At 43.6% G+C, this 11,023-nt stretch overlaps 1 protein-coding gene across 1 annotated transcript; it reads left to right on the top strand.

Annotated features, from left to right (window-relative positions):
- The first annotated feature begins 6,673 nt into the window (after nucleotides 1–6,673).
- On the top strand, nucleotides 6,674–9,922 carry LOC121992234 (reticulon-like protein B21). The gene is made up of 10 exons (XM_042546450.1): nucleotides 6,674–7,337; nucleotides 7,406–7,453; nucleotides 7,536–7,700; nucleotides 7,778–7,880; nucleotides 7,960–8,034; nucleotides 8,115–8,265; nucleotides 8,335–8,404; nucleotides 8,493–8,558; nucleotides 9,019–9,141; nucleotides 9,532–9,922. The coding sequence occupies exons 1-10, from the start codon at nucleotides 6,932–6,934 to the stop codon at nucleotides 9,672–9,674; spliced, it is 1,350 nt and encodes a 449-aa protein (XP_042402384.1). The 5' UTR covers nucleotides 6,674–6,931; the 3' UTR covers nucleotides 9,675–9,922.
- Nucleotides 9,923–11,023: the final 1,101 nt, after the last annotated feature.

Raw genomic sequence — 11,023 nt, 5'->3', positions numbered from 1 at the left:
CCGAAACAAATAAAGGACATAATTAATGCAACTTGTTAAATTCACTACTATGTATATCAAATGACATAAGTCAAAAGTACCCGCCTCCGATAAAATGGTCCAATCCTGACTCCGAGATACTCGTCTCGCGTCAAACTCCTGTGATACATTTACAGATTTAGCTAATTACCTATAAATTAATTAGCTAAATCGAGTCTCAAAACTAAATATAATAGATACCTATAATTTACTACTAAACGATCAACACATTCATAGCAATGACTCCTATATAGAATTCAATATCCCTAATCATTCAACCATCAAAATGAACACAAAAACTCACCAAGAAATAGGGATTCCTCAGTTGATCAATGTCGGAGGTATACGCTGTGATACCGCTGTCCAATCATGGTTAAATGCCCAAAATTTAGCAATCCATTACCCATCACCTATTTTAGCAGCTAAGGATAACGCTCACCTCAACCCACATTCAAGCGGATTGCTGCCGGAGGAAGTAGAGGCTGGCAACCCTCCTCACTCACAGAAACCCTACTGAACATAACAAGAGAAGATCAGGAATACAACCACAGTACATAGTTAGATCCCAAACTTCAACTAAGTAACCCTTACCTTCCCGATCGCCGGAAATGCAGAGAAAGAAAAGGTCGACGGCAGTGCTAGGGCACTGTTAGAGGGCTTCGGCAGTGTCGGTGATGATGCTCACCGTAAGGATGACCAACTCTTGCTCAAGTGCTGGCGAGTAGGGAAAGGAGGGAGTCTCGGCAAAACCTAGTGACCGGCAGATTGGGGGCGGCCGAGCAGGGGGAAAGAAGGAAGAATGGCAGCGATGTCCCATGAGGCGGCGGTGCTGCTTAGTATCTCCACGGCTAGGGCTGGGCGCGCGGCTGTGGTGGCGCCGTCACTCGGCGAGATGGTGGAGCAAAAGTGGTGCTGGGTTGGTGCCGGCACGCAGAGGATTAGGGAGGAGAGGAATCGGTGGTGTGGCTCGGGAAGAAAGAAAATGAAGGAGATGAAGAAGAAGTGGGCGGGCGGCGAGGAAGAAACCGACGGCCCGGCGGTTAGGGCTAGGAGCAATCGGGCGCGGGGCGAGGCTCGGGCACGGGTCGGCTCGCGTGGGAGAGGGTTTTCGGCGAGGAAGATAAAGAAAAAAAAATTAAAAAGGAAAAGGAAAATCAACTTTTCCTCACTTAAATGGGGTAGCCTAAACAGGCTTTTCCGGGCCCCGTTTTTATCCCGGTCAACTCATACGTACGAGCTCCGAAAAATTTCCAAAAATTCCGGAAAAATCCCTTATTAATATTCGCCTATTTCCGGTATTTTACATCATCACCGTGGAGCAACCTGATTCGCTGTCTTGGTACTCCTTGAGAGCGGCTCAGGCAGCTTCGAGGGCGTCTGGAGATCCTTCTTATCTCCTTGAAATTTAGCTTGGTCTGCCGATCGGCTTTCCCGCTCGGTGGATAGCAGGCCAGTCAATTCTTGGACGCGTTGCTCCAGCGCTCGGGCCTGCACATTCTTTGCCTCTAGATCAGAAATGACCCTATTCTTCCTGTTAGTTGCTAGCTTGATCTCTTGGTCGTGAGACTTAACCTGGGCTTCAAGCCCAGCTACCCTGGTTTCCAGGCCAGAAGATTTGTGCCGCTCGGCCTCCAACAGTTTTTCTGTTTTGTTCAGCTCGATCCGAAGCATGACGTACGAGGGCCCCTAGGCTGGCGCCCCTCTAGAAATCTGAAGTTTCTTCAACTCTTCCTCCAGCGCCGCTAGGCGGTTGCTGACCGCGATGTTCTCCACCCAGTTCTGCACTCAGATGAAATAATATCAAGAACCAAGAAAAATAATCATATAGGAGTTTGAGGGGCATACCCCGGTAGCCTGCTGCAAGTGGCTGTCACCGAGCTGACCGGGAGTCATTAGGGCAACACGGACCCTCGCATCCTCCCATATTTTGGCAAGTGGTCTGCGAATGGTGATCTGATGTTCAAGGGCAGTTGGTCGATCATCCGCCAGAAGGAATTCTTCTGTTGGGAGATGTAGGACGACCTTAATCACTCGACGACCGCTCGGATCAGACTGGGCTGAAGGTGAGCAACTGGACGACTCGCCGAGCGGAGCGGAGATTATGCCCGAGCGCCTAAGCCGACAATGGACTCATGGCGGAGAACTGACGGGCCGCGCCTCGAGGAAAGTCATTCGCATATCGAGTTGTGAGGGAGTCCGATCCGAGGAAATTGCCTCGACCGAAACGGGGGCTGGGTCGACTGCTGCAGAAGGAGCGCCGACCTGCTCTGACACTGGTTCCACAGATGTAGCCGAATGGGCAGGAGGATCCGTCCTGCGCCGCTTGTGTGTCGCTAGCGGAGCGTCATCGGCCGAGTGCCCCACGTCCTCCGGCGTAGGATGTCCAGCAGACAAGGTAGCATCACCGACCGCTTCGGTTGCAGGGACCAGAACGACCGACTCTCCTAAGGCGGGTGTAGCTTCTTCGCTCTCACCCTCGTGTGAGCCGACCGGCGCAATGCCTTGGTCGGCCATCTCCTTAGCTGTCGCCGCCTCTATCTCGGCGGCCCTCAACTTCATCCGCTCAGTGGCCTTGGCATGCCACATGATGTCGGCTGTATAAAAGAAGAATAAATCAGTTAGACCAAAAGGAAAGGGGGTGAGGAAAACGCTTACCCATGCTGCTCGGAAGCTTCGTTCGGATCGGACTCAATCCGAATATGTACAGCACACCCTCACAAAGCATCTTATGGATGTTGAATTTCTGCCCGGCCAGTTGGTTGGATGCATGGAGGTAGGCCGGCTGGCTCTTGTATTTACTGAGGTCCGGCGGGGTCGGCTCGACGGTCTGCCATTTGGTTCGGAAAGCTGGCAGCTCGGCAAGACGAAGGTAAAAGTAGTACTCCTTCCAATGTTTATTCGAGGTCGACATTTTGTCGAAGAAAACAAGGCCAATCCGCGACTGGAAGAGGAAGGTGCCCCACTCTGACTGTTTGGGATAGTAGAAATAATGGAAAATCTTGGGGACTAAGGGAATGTCGTGCAGCCTAAAGAGGACAACTACTCCGCACAACAACCTGAAAGAGTTTGGGACAAGTTGGCTGAGCGGGAGGCGGAAATAGTTACACACTTCAAGGATAAACGGATATAAAGGAAAACACAGACCAGCTACAAACTGGTCTCGGAAGAAACAAATAGTGTCGGGCGGCGGATCGTGTGGCCGATCGGATGAGGTAGCTAATATTAATCTATGGGTAGAAGGGAGTTCGAAGTCGTGGACGAAGTTCACCGCATCATCCTCATCGAACCGGCTCTCCATGGTCGTATACCATAGGCCGAGAGAGGGATTAGACGGTTGTGAGGTGCTCGCCATCGCCGGAACAGTAGAAAAAGCAAAAACCAGAGAAAAACAAAAAGATGGATGAAAGAGGGGGTCGGAACAGTACCGAACGAGCACAGATATTGTTAGAATAATAGAGAAAACACAAAGGAGAAAGAAAAGGATAGAGAGTCCTTATAGGAGAGGATGGTTGTGAGAGGTGGCGAGAGATTGCCGGGATGCCGAGAAACTGGTTCGCCGGAGCACGAAGCGTGAACGAAAGCCTCTGAACGCACGAACGCAAAAGTGCGGTGGGGGATAGCGATGAAGGCTTCACAAGGATGGGCCCGATGCTGCCTAGCCGTCGGATTCAGGTCACGGGACCCGAGGCCTGCATCTGACCGTTCATTTCAAATAGTTGAGGGTCCCATCGGAAGCGACGCCACCGCTACATGATGATGGCGACAACACCACATGGCACCCGATCATAGGATTGCATTTAATGAGCGACATTACATGTTCAAGGACACATGTTCAGCCTTAATGGCGAGGATTTGCACGAATTCTGAGGGGATTCTAAAAACGTCAGCATGGACCGACTTACAACCGGCCCGACGGCTAGCGGAAAGAAATGAAACAAGTTCTATCAGGTAATCTGGCGAACGGTCGTAGGGCACTTTCGTTAGGTACTTAGGTTTGTGCAGAAAAACATTTATATCAGTGGCCGAGCGACCATTATACCACTGAGCTAATAGTCCAGTCAGTCGGACTTACAACCTCTTTCGACTAGACTTGAGGGGAAGGCAAGTGATCCGATAATAAGGATAGGGGGCCCACATTGGCAGAGGTCAACGACACGTGGGCAGGGAAGTCAAAGTCCAGGGGTTCCGCCAATGGTTCTTACCGATAGGAGACAAGACTTGGCCTAGTAGCTGAGATAGCAGCCGAACCGAACCGCATGTCGGGTTGCCGACGCTCAGAAGAGGAGTTGGTCTGCCGAGTGGTCTGTCCGCCCGGCTGAACGCCTAGCCGAACAGTGTTGCTCGTCCGAGTGTTCGACCGAGCGGCCTTCCCGCTCGGCCCGGCACGCTCCCTTGACCGGACGCTGGGAGGCCTAAGCGGCCGTCCCGTTCGGCCCGGTGATATACAAACAACGCAGAAGAGGACAAAAGGGGCAGTGGGTGACATCGACCTCGAGACAGTTGTCGCCGACGGGCAGCATGGTCGGCGGCCGGGTCGTACAGAGAATCGTACGGTGGAAGTTTCCATTGTCCTGTCAGGGATTTGCTCGGACAGTTGCGGTATGGCGTCAGACACGCTTTTCTGACACGACCACTCCATGTATGCTTTGAGTAGCGTGCATGCTTTGGGATGCGTGCACACGTCCTCCCGGGGGCCCTATATAAAGACCCCCAAGGTTCGACGGAGGTATGCATTCTACGTTACTGTAGCTATAGTTTTCATTCTCGTCTTTCTCTCTTTCCGCCGGAGTTGACTTGGGCGTCGGAGGGTCGTTGCCGGGAACTCCTTCCCGGCTCGGTTTTGTGTTTGCATGTTCTCGCCGGAGGTCTATACGTTATCATCAAGAGCGCCACGTACTCAGCGTTCATCGACTCAGTACTCGAACATGATCAATTATTTATATTGGATGAAACATGAATATTTGGATTATTTAAAATAAATAATTAAAAAGAGAAAATTTTTCCCACTTAATCATGGAGTAGAAGAGTCTTTCGCTTTTTCGAAAGTTCTTTCCTTTTTCACATTCTCATTAATGTATTTTCCAACTATGTTTATTTGGAAGGATGTGATTTTACAAAAGGTAAAAGACAAAGGAGAGAGAATCTTGAATAATAAAGTCAGTCATTCTGGTTGACGAGCTTTCAATTAAGTAATTTGTTTTATAAAATTTTTCACTTCTCACGGGTGTAAATCAGAAAATACATATGATATGATGAAAAATCTAGAAAATTAGTATTCTTTAGTTACATGTCTTATTTAAAAGAAAAAATCTTGTAAATATATCACTGGAATTGAATCATAGATATCTAGATAATAATCTAAATATCTTACAATGATACCATAACCCTAAGGACAAATGAAAAAGAGTCCATGCTACAACTATAAAACGTTTATTAGATTAATCAAGTACTCAATTTTAATGTGTTATAGGATATTTAATTTTGGATTTATTGTGGGCGAACCAGGAGGAAAGTGGTCAACTTTTATACTCTATTTATTAGGCAAAGCGGAAAGTAAAATTAAGAAAAAGTTTATGAGATGAAAAAATTTTCATCGCTTACTTCATTAAAATTTTAAGAAGAAAGAGAAACCAAATCTATCAGCAAATAATTTTAAGCTAAAATTAATCATCTCGAAATCGGCCGAAAAACAACGGATAGAAAAAAATGACACATATATCCCTTTTCATTCATAAAACTACACCATATATTAAAAAAAAAAATGACGTATGTACCTTTTTAACTCAAAAAATAACGCATGTATTTTTTTTCAATTATAAAACATAAACTGTATGTATTTTTTTCCATGCCCCTAGGTTTATTTCATCCCTCCATCGTCCACTCCCTTAAATAAATAGGAAAGATTAGTTGGGAAAATTTGGATTGAGAGAGGGAAGAGTTAAAATCTTATTTACTTGGAAGGAAAAGAAAGAAAACTAATAATGATTCATCGTAAACTTTTATATTAATATTTTTTATCTGATTATCGATTAATCATAGAGATAGACGATTAAGTAAATTCGAAATAAGTCCTTAGGTTAATGGTGCAATGATAGAATATTTTGTCAATTTTTTAGATCGTTTCTTATGAGCACTCCCAGATTTATATTGGTATCGATAAAATCCTTTCATAAGGTTGGATACATCTCCTTCAATATTAATTAACATAAACTACACTAACTAAAAAATAATAATAAATTTGAAACACACTTATGCGCTTAAAACATGACCTCTAAAATATTTAGCCATTAAAAAATTAAACTCTAATCCTCATATTCTCGATCATTTGGTTCCTCTTTTAATTTTAGTCACTGTCATTTGCTGTTTTAGCCTGTTTATTATTATTTTTTTTTTACTCCTAGATTTGAAGATCTAGCTATAGAGTTTTTTTTTTAAACTCCTAGAGTTGAAGATCTAGCTATAGACAGCCACACAAATTGTTCATCAAAGTTACCATGAAGAATCAATCTAACAAAGTCGTAGATTTAGATCTCCTTGTTTTACTTTCTCTACTCCCTTACTCATTGGCTGATGTCCCCAAAAATCCATCATTATCCTCAAAAGCTCTTAAAGCCTCGCCCATGGACATATGCCACATGCTTCAATCTCAAGCTTTGAGGACGTGCCTTAGCTCATCATCTACCAAATCACACACTCTAATCCTTTTCTTTAATGAGTAGGACTGATAGTCAGCACTGTAATCCATCGTCAATGATCTAAAGAATCCAATGATCGCGCTATAGTCTCTTTCTAAATTATACCTTCTATTAATTGTCGTCTACAAAAGAGAGAAGGGGACAGAAGATTGCAGTTCCTTCTGCTAAAAGTTCTGCAGTTTTTGCAGCTCGAGAACGAGAATTGAGCGGCAGGGGAAATGCAGGCATGCATTCGAAGGCGAGCCTTGTCGCGGAGCAGCCGCGCCGGAGGCAATGGCGGCGGCGGCGCAAGGCTGAGGAAGAGCCAAAGTGACAGTGCGGCGTCGGTCGAGAAGCGGAAAAAATCCAATTTTGCGGCGGCGGACAAAGAGGAGAGCGGCGGAAGCAGCGCAGTTCAGCTCAAGAAATCCCTCTCTGATTTACCCTTCTCGCGGACCGATCAGCGCGAGATGTTCGTCAACAAGGAAATGGATAAGAATGGCGAGAAGCCGAGGAGCGCGGAGGAGGAGGAGGAGCAGATCCCTGTGTCGGTCGAGGACGAGGAGAAGAACCAGAGCCTCGAGAGCTTGCTGTCAGTGGACGTGGTGGAAAAGGAGCAGATTGTTCTCGTGGCAGATCGAAATGGTAAAATTCAAGTCTTCTTGTCTTGTTTGCTTCTTGAAATCACCATTTTTTCCCTTGTTATCGAACAGCTGAAGAAGAAGAAGAAGAAGAAGAGGACAGCGAAATGCAATGCGTTGGTAAGTGATGACAGTTAAATTCAGTTAGTTGGATCTTCGAGCGTTCTTCTCGCAAACGATTCAAGTTCTTGAATTGTCGCAGAGAATGCAGCGATGAATCTAGAGTCAGAAGCACAGCCACCACCTCCTCACGGTAAGCATCTGTTCATCCAATCAGTCGAAAGAGAAGAACAACAAGAACAAGAAGAACAAGAAGAACAAGAAGAAAAGTGCGAGGTCGTTTCATCCACCAGGATGCAAAGCATTGGTATATAACTATCAATCACAACTGAAACCTGCAAAATTCGATCGCTTTTCATGTTCGACTATCTCGAAATCTTGCAGAAGATTTAGTCCTGTGGAAGGACGCATCGAGATCCGCCTTGGTTTTCGGCTTCGGAACCTTCCTCCTCCTCTCCTCTTCGTACGCCGAGGAAGTCCATTTCAGGTCAGAAGAACCCACTGTTCATCCAAATGTTTGATGACAAAAAGAATCAAAACTGATTTCTAAAGCTCTCAATTTTCAGTATGATTTCAGCGAGCTCTTACGTTGGACTTACCTATCTCGCATTTGTTTTCCTCTGCAAATCCTTCATCCGCAGGTAATTAAACTCCTCTAAATCACACACTTGATTCTTCTTTTCCTCTTCTGAATTATACATTTTCTGATAAACTCAATCAGAGGAGAAGAACAGTCGCAGTGCGACGAGAGTTGCAATGTAGTTGAAGAAGAAGATGCAATCTGGCTTCTAAAAATGCTGCTTCCTTACATCAACGAGCTACTTCTGAAGCTCAAAACTCTCTTCTCCGGTGATCCATCAACGACTTTAAAGGTATAATTTAGGGTTGCTGCTGTCTTTAGATTCGCAGTTTCACTAAAAATTGTTCTTGTTGTTCTACAGTTGGCTGGAGTTCTATTTGTGATGGCGAGATGCGGCAGCAACATCACAATTTGGAGTCTTGTCAGATTGAGTGAGCTTAGATTTAGATTTTACTTTTGACGGACTAAATCTCAGATCGAAGAGGAGAAATCTGACTGTTTTGATTTGGCTTGCTGCAGTGTTTTTTGGGGTCTTCATCGTTCCAAAAGCCTGCTGTTCCTACTCTTCTTATCTGACAAAACTTGGTCAGTGGGTTGTTTACCCCTTTAACTTTTACTTTATCTTTGATGAATGCAAGTAGAGAGAGTTGTTATGCACTCCCGTGCGTGATTGAGTGCATTTTCGGACGCTCGGATCATTTCACACTCCGCGTATAGCGAGAGTCAGGGAGCATAACAGTTCTATGCAAGTAAATTCCAAAGTTGAATTGAGTTTTATCCTGTGTCTCTGTGTTTGTGTTGTCTATTTTTGTGAGTTTGAGTTTTGGAACTTGTCATGTTCGGTGTTGTTAGATTATATATTTATTTGTTTATAATTTTTAAGGTAATTTGAACTTTTTTTCTTTTTTTATAGAGTTTAAAGTTTCTTAACTTAACTATATATACTCTGTATCAATTTTAAGATCCAATAATATGATTAATTTTTTTCCTTCTCTTAATTTCTACCAATGTCATTAACACGTTAACGGTCGTGTTCACCGTGCAGGGAGATTTTGGTTGGATAGGGTTAGGGATGGGTGGGAGTCATGCACCCACAAGAAGGCCGTGGCCGTTGCCATATTTTGTGTTATTTGGAACATATCGTCGACTATCGCTAGGGTTTGGTCATGTAAGTGTCTTGCTCTCTATGCTTGCTATTCTATCGAAACGACCGAATTTCATCATTCTTCTCATAGTTCGATAAATTCTTCACGATGTCAAAACTTAAATTTTTCTTTCTAAATTACCGGGGGTTGGTTCTAGGGCAAACTAGTCAAACTAATTGAGTAGATCTATCGTTTAGAACATCGATAGGAGTCATTTCATAGTTCAATGTTTACCTCCTAAAATAATTTTGTTAGAACATTGACATTCAACATGGTTGAGTTGACCGAACCAACGAAACTCACGAACCGGTGCCCTAACTGACCCGGCGAACCCAATTCACTTGTCGGTTCAAACCCGAAGAACCCTACAGAGAACAAAGGACTGACACCTTCATGCCTACATCTTTGAACAGTCTTCATGCTTGTGGTGGCTGTGAAGCTCTACCAACAATCTGCAGCAGAGAACAGCAGCAGCAGAGAAGAAGAAGGAGAAGAACAAAAGGAAGGACAAGAAGATTCCATGGCAGGACAAAGCCAGCTGCTCAAATTACACTGATTACCATAAAAAAAGGAAAAAGAAAACAGATCAAAGTGGTGATCTGACACCAAACTTGAAGAACAGTAAGGAAATATAATCTTATCGAGGCATCTTCTTCTTCAGATCGCAGTGTTTGTCGGTATATACTGTAATTGAGGCATTTCACCAAACATGTGGTATCCATGCTGTCTATTGCACCATGTGGAGTGAGTTAATAATGAGTGTGGAGATTTTACCATATATTAATTAATTATCTTTTGCAATTAGTATTCTATGCTATAATTAACTACTAATTTATAAAGTAATTAAGCTAATTCTTTAATTAATTATTGGTCTACCAATTAAGAGATCCCTTGCTTAATCACCAGTAACCAAAGGTAAGTGAACATTTTACATTTATCAAATTATATCTAAATTTTGAGAACAATGGGCCTACATTTAAATTTCTACCTAATCGAAATTATATTTGGGCTATATCACTAAGTTAATTAATTATTTGACTATTTCCCCCCATTTATTAATTAGTTGGGTTCATATTTTGTTTTCTTAGGTAATGACAAATATTTGTTTTGTTTTAAATTTTAAAAATAAAAAAGTAATTTTTTACAGACTAATTCCTAGAGGTACTAGTTATTATAAATTATCCGGAGTAAGTAATAAATCAATTCTTATAATAAATTAAGAATATTTGATGTCAGTAATTATTTTTGGCAAAAATTAAAAGGGTGTCTTAAATTAAAAGAAATATTACATGAACATCTATTTTTTTAAAAAAATAAATTAAATAGACGCTCTTCCCTTAATTTTATCCTAAAATTATCCGTTGACCTAGTGTTATTGTAGAAGCTATTGGATAGCTTCTATAATGTAAAGAATCTACCAAATGGCTTCTGTAATGTGAAGAATCTATCAAATAGCTGTTGATCCTATTTGAAATCTGAGTCAGACGAAGGTCGGCTGAGATGTCGTCGATGTTGACGAAGAGGCGACTTCGATACACTTAGCGTAGGTGGCCAAGAAAACGGACCCCCACGTGGAACTAAAGGACGGTGGTGATGAAATCGGTGGTACTTAGGCTCTGCGCACACTCAGACAAGCACATCGAACATTAGAGACCAGAAACCAGGGAAAAAGTTTCCAGCGCAGGCCCTCCGACGCTCAAGTCATGTACTTTTCCCTTAGAAGAACAGTATACGAAGGAAAAAAGAACTGTAAAAGACGAGTGCCAATATGCGCGTACCTGCTCAAGGGAGATGACCTTCTTTTTATATGACAATGCGTACCTCTGAAGCCTGATCGCTGTCAGAGAATGTCGGATGTCACAACCTGTCGGGTGATGGACGACACATGGTGCCCTCTCATTGGTT

The sequence above is a fragment of the Zingiber officinale genome, chromosome 6B (assembly GCF_018446385.1).
Source record: "Zingiber officinale cultivar Zhangliang chromosome 6B, Zo_v1.1, whole genome shotgun sequence".
NCBI lineage: Eukaryota > Viridiplantae > Streptophyta > Magnoliopsida > Zingiberales > Zingiberaceae > Zingiber > Zingiber officinale.
The sequence above is the reverse complement of the archived record's forward strand: the minus strand, read 5'-3'. Positions and strand labels throughout refer to the sequence as shown.